This window comes from Odocoileus virginianus, chromosome 12, assembly GCF_023699985.2.
Source record: "Odocoileus virginianus isolate 20LAN1187 ecotype Illinois chromosome 12, Ovbor_1.2, whole genome shotgun sequence".
Taxonomy (NCBI): Eukaryota; Metazoa; Chordata; class Mammalia; order Artiodactyla; family Cervidae; genus Odocoileus; species Odocoileus virginianus.
The window spans coordinates 4,597,262-4,609,404 of record NC_069685.1 but is presented as its reverse complement, the minus strand read 5'-3'; the positions used below and the strand labels follow the sequence as shown (position 1 = coordinate 4,609,404).

Here is a 12,143-nt window from a genome sequence, read left to right as displayed (position 1 = left end):
TTCAGTCGTGTCTGACTCTGTGCGACCCCATAGATGGCAGCCCACCAGGCTCCCCTGTCCCTAGGATTCTCAAGCCAAGAACACTGGAGTGGGTTGCCATTTCCTTCTCCAATGCATGAAAGTGAAAAGTGAAAGTGAAGTTGCTCAGTCGTTTCCGACTCTTAGCAACCCCATGGACTGCAGCCCACCAGGCTCCTCTGTCCATGGGATTTTCCAGGCAAGAGTATTGGAGTGGGGTGCCATTGCCTTCTCTGCCCCCAAACACTGCACAGATGAAAAAGATGTCCTGTGACAAGAGATTTTAAGTGACACTAGAATATAAGTGAAATAGAATGACAGTTGTTGTCTATTTTGTACCAGTAGGAAATTACAAGTGGAGAATGTATTTGCATTAGTATGTTTAAACTTGAGCAGATTCTGAAATAATGATTTTTAATAGATATTTCTTAACTAAATTGTTTAAAGAAAACATACTAGGTAAAATAAATTCCGGGTTTCTAATAAACTGCTTGTATCTATTTACATTTATGATACATTAATTAATGTTGTTTTTTGATGCTTAGTCCTATTTCTGTGTGGCCTTTTTCCCATTTGCAAAATAGTAGTGATAATAGTACTAAATGAGGTTATTTCAGGCAGTTCCTCCTTTTATAGTTCCAAATGCATTAATTTTGGTTGCTGTGGTTGCCTGTCCCCAACACCACAGCTCAGATTGCTGTCACCGCATTGTATTAAGTATAACTGTATAAAGTACAAACTTAGCGTATAAATGGCCCTGTGAATACCAGCGCATATCATGATTATTGTGTAATCATGTCACTTTCAAAGTCTTTTGGTGATGGTCACTGTATTTGCTATTCATTTCATTCATACACGGATAGCAGATCATGTGGCTGTGTTATCACCTTGTATTTTGCTCATAAACCCATGTGATATTCTACTGAAGTGGATAAGCAAAAGGGGATGGGTGAACGAAGATAGAAGTGCAGCAAAGAAGTAGAAAAGGGTAACAGTGGAAGGAGTGAAATTCACATCAGACCTGACCGAGTTGTAGAGGAAACAGCTGACCTGTAGGTCTCTTGGCGCTGCCGCACTGTTTGCGGAGCTCTAGACGTGAACCAGAGGAACTTACTGAAAGCTCACTTAGAAGCATAAGCAAGGAAATAATTTTTAAAGTTTTGAGATGAGTTTTTGAAGTTCATGGAATGATCAGTTTTTCCCGTTAACCACTTTGCATGGTTTCGACCTGCTTGTTTATTTTTACAATCTTGATCTTGCCCTGTCATGCAGAGTGAGGACTGACTGTATGTAAAGTGCTTAGAACAATCCCTGGCACATAGTAAGTTCTCGAGAAGTGTTTGCTATTGTGATTATTAGTGATAGCACTGATTCGTTGTAAAGATGCTTTTAATAGAGGAGTGTGATGGCTAACTCTAACTGAGTGCCCAAAAACATGTACTGGGTATCTTGCCCATATTATCTTATCTTTTTTAAAATTTTGTTTTTTATCTTTGTGACTGCTGCTGGGTCTTGGTTCTTGGGCATAGGCTTTGTCTGGCTGCGACGGCTGGGGCGCCTCTCTCCAGTTGCAGCACATGGGGCTTGTCATGGTGGTAGCCTCTTCTTGAGCTCTGGAGAAGCGTGGGCTCTCAGGCCAGCGGGCCAAGATGCCCTGTGGCCTGTGGGATCTTCCTAAAAAGTATAGCACATCTTGGAAGGTAGTTAAAAAAAGGTCTAAATAAATGAAGGAGATCTCATGTTCATATATCAGATGGGAATCTCCCCAAATTGATCAGATTTAGCACAATCTCTGTCAGAATCGCAACTGGCTTTTTTTTTTTTTTTTTTTTTTTTGGTAGAAATTGACAAACTGATCAGATGTAAACACAAAGGATGCAGAATGCCCAGAGAATTGAAAAAGAACAGAGTTGTAGGACTCATTACTTCTGATTTCAAAACTTACTACCACAAAGCTACAGTAATAGGAACAATATGGTACTGACTTATGGATGACATCCAGATCAGTGGAACAGAATTGAGAGTAGAGAAATAGGCCCTACATTTATGGTCAGTTGAGTTTCAGCAAGGATGCCAAGACAGTTTTCAATGTGGAAAGAATGCATGTATGCTAAGTTGCTTCAGTTGTGTCTGACTCTTTGTGACCCTATGGACTGTAGCTCTTCAGACTCCTCTGTCCATGGGATTCTCCAGGCAAGAGCAGTAGAGTGGGTTGCCATGCCCTCCTCCAGGGGATCTTCCTGACCCGGGGGTTGAACCTGCATCTCTTACATCTCCTGAATTAGCAGATGGCTTCCTTACCACTAGCGGCACCTGGGAAACCTGTGAAAAGAATAGTCTTCCACAAATGGTTCTGGGACAACTGGATATCCTCATGCGAGAAATGAAGTTGATTGCAGACCTCACACCATAGCCCTCACCATAGTTAGAAATTAACTGAAAATGGATCTATGACTGAAATGTAAAAGCCAAAACTGTAAAACTCTTAGAAGAAAAATTTAGTGGTGAGTCTTTATAACCCTGGATTAGGCTCTTTAGTTTCTTAAATATGATGCCAAAATCATAAGCAACAAAAGAATGAAAAGGTAAATCAGACTTTATCAAAATTTAAAACTTTTGTGCTTCAAAGACCATCATGAAGAAGGTGAACAGCCAAGAAAGTGGGGAAAAAATATAAGTCATATGACTGATAAGTGATTTTTATCTGTGTCAATGAAATGATAGATGCCCCAATTAAAAGCAGGGCAATAGATTTGACTAGACATTTCTCCAGGGGAGATAGTCAAATGCAAATAAGCACATGTGTAAGGATGCTCAACATCGTTAGTCATCGGGGAAATGTAAATCATCACTTCAGTAAGATACTACTTCACAACTGCCTTGTTGACTATAATCAAAAAGACAGATGATAACAAGTATTGATGAAAATGTGGAGAAATCAGAACCTTCATACATTGCTTTTGGGAATGTGAAATGCTACAACCCTTTCAGAAGACAGTTCTGACAGTTCCTTGAAAAGTTCCTGACCTAGCCAGGAACATAGAATAATGTCCAAAACTGGCTTGAAACTCAGCATTAAAAAAATGAAGATTATGGCATCCAGTCCCATCACTTCATGGCAAATAGTTGGGGAAACAGTGGAAATATTGACAGACTTTATTTTCTTGGGCTCCAAAATTACTGCAGATGGTGACTGCAGCCATGAAATTAAAAGATGCTTGCTCCTTGGAAGAAAAAATATGACAAACCTGGGCAGCCTATTAAAAAGCAGAGACATCACGTTGCCCACAAAGGTCCGTATGGTCAAAGCTATGGTTTTTCCAGTAGTGATGTATGGATGTGAGAGTTGGACTGTAAAGAAAACTGAGTGCTGAAGAGTTGATGCTTTCAAATTGTGGTGCTGGAGAAGACTCTTGAGAGTCCCTTGGACAGCAAGAATATCAAACTATTCGTTCCTAAAGAAATTTACCCTGAATATTCACTGGAAGAACTGATGCTGCAGCTCCAATACTTTGGCCACCTGATGCGAAGAGCTGACTCATTGGAAAAGACCCTGATGCTCGTGAGTTTGAATAAGCTCCGGGAGTTGGTGATGGACAGGGAAACCTGGTGTGCTGCAGCCCATGGGGTCTCAAAGAGTCGGACATGCCTGAGCGACAGCAACAACCAGAGTAAGCAATCCACAGAAAGTGGGTGAATGCTGGTGAAGGGCTGGGGACAGCTAGAGACGGAAAGTGGCCTCTAATGGGGACAGTTTCTTTTTGGGGTGATGAAGATGATGTCTGCACAACCTGTAAATACGCAAAACCACAGAATTACATACTTTAAAAGGGTAAACTTTGTAACAGTGAAGTGAGTTCACAGTACAGTGGACACTATGTGTCTATCATTCAGTCAAGAAATAGAGCATCATAATGACCTTTTAAATCACTGCTCTTTCCCCACATGAACCACGTGGCTCAACCCCTCATTTTGTTCAGAATTCTGCACACATTTTACCTCTTCAGATAGACCTGCCCTGAATATCCCATCTTAAATAGTGCCCTTTGCTTGTCACTCTTTATTCCTCTTACCCTGCCTTAAGAAATTAAACTTACTACTTACTACAGTTTATGCTTGAACAATGGGTTGGATGTCCACCCTACCTACAGTCAAATTTTTGTATAACTTTTCCGTTGGTTCTCTGTATCCACAGTTCAGCCTCTGAGGAGTCAGCCACCTTGGATCTTGTAGTACTGCAGTACAAGCATATTTACTGGGAAAAATATGATGTAAGGGGACATAGTTCAAACCTGTGTTTTTCAAGGGTCACCTGTATTTTTACAGTACTGCATTGTACCTGAGTTACATTTATTTACTATCAGTCTCCTTCCATTGCACCTCAGATGAGTCTGATGGACAGAGGTTGTCTGTTTCTTGCAGTGCTCCATGTGTAGTCTCTAGAGCAGTGGCTGTCGTGAACATGGTGCTCATTAGATGTTGATTCAATGAATGAATAAATCCTCTGTCTTTCAGAGTTCAAGAAGTACTTCCTCTTCTCTTATTTGGTTCTCCTGGACTTAGCCCCTATTCCGAATTCCTCTGATACTGTCTTTACTTTGGCACCAAGTTCAACTTTTATATTAATATTTGTATATCTTGTCTCTCCCTTATGGTATCTTTTTCTTTGCGCAGCAAGTCTAACACAGTAAGATTAAGCAGATGCTCAATACATTTTAAAGTGAGCTTATTGGTGTAGCAACTCTGTTTATTTGGGATGTGCTAGGTTTTCGCTGCCGCTCAGGCTTTTGTCTAGTCGTGTGCCTGGACTTCTCATTGTGTGGCTTCTCCTGTTGTGCAGCACAAGCCCAGGGCACAGCCCTCGGCGGCTGTGGCTCCCAGGCTCAGCGCACAGCCCTCGGCGGCTGTGGCTCCCAGACTCAGGGCACAGCCCTCGGCGGCTGTGGCTCCCAGGTTCAGGGCACAGCCCTCGGCGGCTGTGGCTCCCAGGCCCAGGGCACAGCCCTCGGCGGCTGTGGCTCCCAGGCCCAGGGCACAGGCCTCGGCGGCTGTGGCTCCCAGGCTCAGGGCACAGCCCTCGGCGGCTGTGGCTCCCAGGCCCAGGGCACAGGCCTCCGCGGCTGTGGCTCCCAGGCTCAGTGCACAGCCCTCGGCGGCTGTGGCTCCCAGGCTCAGGGCACAGCCCTCGGCGGCTGTGGCTCCCAGGCTCAGGGCACAGGCCTCGGCGGCTGTGGCTCCCAGGCTCAGGGCACAGCCCTCGGCGGCTGTGGCTCCCAGGCTCAGGGCACAGCCCTCGGCGGCTGTGGCTCCCAGGCTCAGGGCACAGCCCTCGGCGGCTGTGGCTCCCAGGCTCAGGGCACAGGCCTCGGCGGCTGTGGCTCCCAGGCTCAGGGCACAGGCCTCGGCGGCTGTGGCTCCCAGGCTCAGGGCACAGCCCTCGGCGGCTGTGGCTCCCAGGCTCAGGGCCTGCAGCCCTCGGCGGCTGTGGCTCCCAGGCTCAGGGCACAGGCCTCCGCGGCTGTGGCTCCCAGGCTCAGGGCACAGCCCTCGGCGGCTGTGGCTCCCAGGCCCAGGGCACAGGCCTCCGCGGCTGTGGCTCCCAGGCTCAGGGCACAGGCCTCGGCGGCTGTGGCTCCCAGGCTCAGGGCACAGCCCTCGGCGGCTGTGGCTCCCAGGCCCAGGGCACAGGCCTCCGCGGCTGTGGCTCCCAGGCTCAGGGCACAGCCCTCGGCGGCTGTGGCTCCCAGGCTCAGGGCACAGCCCTCGGCGGCTGTGGCTCCCAGGCTCAGGGCACAGGCCTCGGCGGCTGTGGCTCCCAGGCTCAGGGCACAGGCCTCGGCGGCTGTGGCTCCCAGGCTCAGGGCCTGCAGCCCTCGGCGGCTGTGGCTCCCAGGCTCAGGGCACAGGCCTTCGCGGCTGTGGCTCCCAGGCTCAGGGCACAGGCCTCCGCGGCTGTGGCTCCCAGGCCCAGGGCACAGCCCTCGGCGGCTGTGGCTCCCAGGCTCAGGGCACAGGCCCAGGAGTTGTGGTACATGGGCTTAGTTGCTCTGCAGCACGTAGAATCTTCCCAAATCAGCGATCAGACTTGTGTCTTCTCTGTTGGCAGGTGGATTCCTTACATTGAGCCTCCAGAGAAGCCCGCAACTTCTTAATCTGTATGATGTTGTCATAAGTCCCTTAGTTTATTTAACAAATTCATTTATTTGTCAAACAAATATTTATTGAATGTTAGTGATAATCACTATGAGCAAAATAAAACTGGGTGATCAGAAAAGAAGTTCCTCTGTGAAGGTTGCTGGAGTTTGAGATTATAGCTGTACATTGTATCTAGTGGAGTAGGGCCTTAAGGAAGAATTTTAAGACATCTTCTAGCGTGTCACTCACTTATTGTTATGAAGAGCCAAGAGGGTCCAGTCACAGACTGATTATGAAAATTGGGTAATTCCTCATATCCAAGCCAGAGGCAAGAAAGAACTTTTAGTTGGAAATCTGTATTTCATGCTTTCTCTCTTTTCTTTTACTTGAATTAAGATTGAAGTAAGATTGAATGTCAAATATTGTATTTATTACAGTTACAAGCTAAATTGCAGTTAGGTTGGCAAATATCAGTAGTTTAAAATAAATCTAAATCACAAGAAATTTTCTTTCCCTCATACTGATTGAAGCCCTGTTTACCTAGCTAACCTGCAAATCAAAGGGAAACTTAATATTGCAAGTGAATGATTTGTTTATGTTAAACATCACCCAAGGCTCATCAAGATAGTATTAGACATCAGTGAGCTTTTTAATATTAGACATGACTTTTTAGTCATCTTAATTCTGTCCTTAAAATGATTTTCCTTATATATCAGAAGATTCAAAATTTGAAGTTGAATTTTAATTGAATTTTAATATCTGTCTGATGCTTCAGTCTAAACTAATGAAACTGTTTTATATTTGGTTACACTGTATCTCTTAATAGCAAACCTTGCTTAGTTTGCTGCAGATGTACATCATCTTGGACTGCCATGACAGCATAAAGGAATACTACACAGTATAGAGAAACAAGTTCACTGTGTGATTAAAAGGACATAATTATGCTGAACTGCTGTGTGATACGAGATGTTTTACAAGATTTTCTTTTTTATTCCAATGTTGCTAAGGATTTGCAGCGTTCATTACCAGCTGGACTTGGTCTCTCAGAAACGCAAATCACATCTCATGGCTTTGACAGTACCAAAGAGGGGGTTATTGAAGCAGGAGCATTTCAAGGTAAGGAACCCATTATTTTTAAAGATGAGCCAGGTAGAAGATGGGAGAAGGTCACCAAATGCTACCTTTATTAGAGTTGAGAACTTTTAATTTCATGATAAAACACTGATTATAAACATAATCCTTTTTCTCTTCAATTTAATTTAGGAATTGTTTGAATAGTTGTCTTTATATAAGCAGATCAATGTGCATAATTTCACTGATTGCTACTTGAAAATTGGTTTTAAAATACTGAAATAAAAGTTCAAAAATTATATCAAGACTGCAGATTTAAATTATTTTAGTGGTAACCACAAAACTTATGTCAATATTGATTTGTATAAATACATATTTCTTATTTCAAAGCAAATAGAAAATGAAACTTTTATTTTTCTTACTCTATATTCTGTGTCAGCAGTCTCCCAAGAGCACCCTCCAATAAAGTAATTTTCAAAGAGGACTAACAGGACTCAGTATATAGTCATAATTCAGACTGTGATTACAGCAAAAGTATACTGAGCACGGTTGGCAAAGGCAAAGGATGCCTGAGCTAAAGATCGAGGGAGACGAAGCATCACTTGCAAGGGCCCTTCCCTGGTCCAGTCACACAGGACATGCTTCATTCTCCTAGCAGAGCTGTGACAACAAACGAGAAATCTTGCTAACCAAGGAAGATAAAATTAATGCCTAGGATTCTTATTGGAGATTGTTCACATAGGCACCCTCTGCCTCGCATGTGCTCAGATTCCAGACTCCCAGAAGGAAAGCATAAACCACATTGTTTGTATAAACAGTTTAGGCATAGTGAGCAAGTCTTACAATTCCGGGAATGGCGAGAATCACTCCAAAATTATAAGTTCTCAGATGCCAACTGAGAACTAATCTTTTGTAAACTGGTCTTTGCAAGGGTAAATAGTTAGTATGTTAGCTCTTTTCTGCATATATCCCATGTATATATTTTTTTCTTTTTTAATATAAAGAAAAATACTTCCTTTTAAAATACTCTTGCCTATAATAACCTTTTTAGGTATTTTTTCATTTCTATACAAGTGAAAGAAAGTGAAATCATGTGGATGTAAAAATGGATTGTTTTCTTGACAGAGCTCTAGTTAAAGTAGCAGTAGTTGGATGTTCAATGAAGTATTTTAATTTTAATACTGCATTCAGTTCAGTTCAGTTGCTCAGTTGTGTCCAACTCTGTGACCCCATGGACTGCAGCATGCCAGGCCTCCCTGTTCATCACCGACTCCTGGAGCTTGCTCAGACTCAGGTCCATCAAGTCGGTGATGCCATCCAACCATCTCATCCTCTGTCGTCCCCTTCTCCTCCTGCCTTCAATCTTTCCCAGCATCAGGGTCTTTTCCAGTGAGTCAGTTCTTTGCATCAGGTGGCCAAAGTATTGGAGCTTGAACTTCAGCACCAGACCTTCCAATGAATATTCAGGGTTGATTTCCTTTAGGATTGACTGGTTTGATCTTGCAGTTCAAGGGACTCTCAAGAGTCTTCTCCAATGCTCCTCCATTTCAAAAGCATCAGTTCTTTGGTGCTTAGCCTTCTTTATAGTCCAGCTCTCACATCCATACACGACTACTAGAAAAACCGTAGCTTTGACTATATGGACCTCATTGGTAAAGTAATGGCTCTGCTTTTTAATATGCTGTCTAGGTTTGGTCGTAGCTTTTCTTCCAAGTATCTTTCTTCCAAGCATCTTTTAATACTGTATTATAATTTCACAAGTTGAAAAAAATATCTCCATGCCTTTGTACTCCTTAGCCCTCTTGCAGTATTCTATATTTTATTATGCTAATGGTCTATATTTTAGTGAGAAACAACTTATATTTTAAAATATATTCCTTGCTAAATGGATCCTAGAAATAGGCATTTAGGGTAACCCAGTATAGTATCTTCTACTCTAGGCTGTAAAATGAGTGGGCTCTCTGACATCTTTTTTTTACCCTTTTCATTCTTATGTTTCACAAAAATACAGATATAGAAAGGAAGCATATGTATTGTATCTCAGTAGTCATTGTATAGCATTGTGGTGGTCTTCTCTAGGCCGTAACTTTGAACTTGAGAGGCTTGCCTACTGCCTAAGACTCTGAACGTTTGAAGACCCATGGCACACTTTGTGTGACAACGTGGCAACATTTTCCGACCAGCCACCAATTTCCAAATTTAAATGTCAACATAGAATTAAAAAAAAGACTTTTACAATTAAAACATTTGAAGATTTTCAGTGGAATTATTTAGCTGACATTTGGTTTTATCCTTTCCCCCTTAAACAGAATAGTATATGCAATAATCAAAGTCAGCTGGCATTGTAACCTGTTGTACATGAACATGAAGTGCCAGTCAATTTCACTTGCAGATCCATCGTAGTCCCTCAAATTGGAGTAAAAAATATGTTTTGTGATAATGGCAGTAATTTGTGTCTCTTTGAATTGACTTTATAAAACATTTTTTAAAACAAGCTACATAGTTAATCAATATGTTAAAAAAATAATCATTCTGTCATACTCAGATTCATTAAGCATTTACTGGAAAGTTGTAGTCAAGTGTTCTTGTTTTGAGGCATGTATACATAAATTGGAATGAACATGATTTTCTCATGTTTAAAATTTAGAATATGTTCTTATTGTTGTTCAGTTGCTAAGTCATGTCCAGCTCTTTGCAACCCCCATAAACTGCAGTATGCCAGACTTCCCTCTCCCTCACTATCTCCCAGACTTTGCTCAAACTCATGTCCATTGAGTCAGTGATGCCATCCAACCATCTCATCCTCTGTTGCCCCCTTCTCTTTCTGCCCTCAACCTTTCCCAGCATCAGGGTCTTTTCCACTGAGTTGGCTCTTCACATCAGGTGGCCAAAGTATTGGAGCTTCAGTTTCAGCGTCAGCCCTTCCAATGAATATTCAGGGTTGATTTTCTTTAGGATTGCCTGGTTTGATCTTGCAGTCCAAGGGATTTCAAGAGTCGTTTCCAGCTCAATTCGAAAGCAACAATTCTTCAGTGCTCAGCCTTCTTTATGGTCCAGCTCTCATATCCATACATGACTACTGGAAAAACCATAGCTTTGACTATGTGGACCTTTGTTGGCAAAGTGCAGTGTCTGCTTTTTTTAGTTTTTAGTTTTAAGCCAGGTTTTTCACTCTCCTCTTTTACCCTCATCAAGAGGCTCTTTAGTTCCTCTTCACTTGTCATTAGAGTGGTATTATCTGTATATCTGAGGTTGTTGATATTTCTCCTCGCAGTCTTGATTCCAGCTTGTGATTCATTCCAGTCTGGCATTTAACATAATGTACTCTGCATATAAGTTAAATAAGCAGGGTGACAGTATATAGCCTTGTCGTACTTCCTGCCCAATTTTAAACTAGTTCATTTTTCCATGTAAGGTTCTCACTGTTGCTTTCTGTCCTGCATGCAGGTTTCTCAGGAGACAGGTAAGGTGGTCTGGTATTCCCATCTGTTTAAGAATTTTCCACAATTTGTTGTGATCCACAGTGTCAAAGACTTCTCACATAGTCAGTGAAACAGAAATAGCTGTTTTTCTGAAATTCCCTTGCTTTCTGTATGATCCAGTAGGTGATGGTAATTTGGCCTCCGGTTCCTCTGCCTTTTCTAAATCCAGCTTTTACATCCAGAAGTTCCAATTCACATACTGTTGAAGCCTAGCTTGAAGGATTTTGAGCATACCTTGCTAGCGTGTGAAATGAGTGCAATTGTGTGGTAGTTTGAACATTCTTTTTATTTCCCTTCTTTGGGATTGGAATGACCTTTTCCCGTCCTGTGGCCACTGCTGAGTTTTCCAAATTTGCACATATTGAGTGCAGCACTTTAACAGCATCATCTTTTAGGACTTGAAATAGCTCAGCTGGAATTCCATCACCTCCACTAGCTCTGTTCGTAGTAATGTTTCCTAAGGCCCACTTGACTTCACACTTTAGGATGTCCAGTTCTAGGTGAGTGTCCACACCATCATGATTGTTCGGGATATGATAGTTCTGTGTATTCTTGCCACCTCTTAATCTCTTCTGCTTCTGTTAGATCCATACTGTTTCTGTCCTTTCTGTCCTTTATTGTGCCAATCTTTTCATGAAATGTTCCCTTGGTATCTCTAATCCTCTTGAAGAGATCTCTAATCTTTCCCATTCTGTTGTTTTCCTCTATTTCTTTGCATTGATCACTGAGGAAGGCTTTCTTATTTCTCCTTGCTATTCTCTGGAACTCTGAATTCAGTTGGGTATCCCCAAGAAAACGAAATGCAAGAAGATGAAAGTGGTTGTCTGAGAAAGCCTTACGAATAGTTTAGAAAAGAAGAGAAGTGAAAGGCAGAAGAGAAAGGGAAATATATACCCAACCAAATGCAGAGTTCCAGAGAATAGCAAGAAGAGATAAGAAAGCCTTTTTAAGTGAACAAAATTTAGGATGATAAAATGTCTCATGAGAAAAGGTTAGGAGTTGGGGCTCTGTTTGCTCTCTGGGAAAATGACTGAATGATAACTTTATAAGGATTTTATTACCATTTATTTTTCCATCTCTGGAGCAAATTTAGAAGAAATTGTGCTTTAATTCAGTGTAACAATAAATATTGAAATCTACCCAAGAAATACATGGTAGAATCAATAACAGTGGAAACCATGAATAAATCAAAACTCTTAAGAGTGAGTTGTTCTTGGTATCTGAGTTTTGTTTTAGTGCGGTTTTGATCGTTGCATACACATTCATATTCCTGGACTTCTGTTGAGAGAAAACTGAGCTAATTCTCCAAATTTCATCAATTAACAAAAGCCTAGAGTTTTAAGAGTTATTTTTGTTGGAATGATTTACTTATTATTCGTGAATGATTTTAGTAACTAAATTAGTCTGACTTAAAGATTTGAAGAGACAGAGAACAAT

General features: G+C 42.1%; 1 protein-coding gene across 8 annotated transcripts in view; it reads left to right on the top strand.

Moving 5' to 3' along the window:
• Positions 1-12,143, top strand: part of ARFIP1 (ARF interacting protein 1) — a 127,854-nt gene that overhangs the window by 58,320 nt on the left and 57,391 nt on the right. For all 8 annotated transcript variants that reach the window (XM_020895787.2, XM_020895788.2, XM_020895792.2 and 5 more), the window contains one exon: positions 7,161-7,269. In XM_020895787.2, the coding sequence (XP_020751446.1) occupies positions 7,161-7,269 (109 nt within the window). The remainder of the gene's footprint in view (positions 1-7,160; positions 7,270-12,143) is intronic.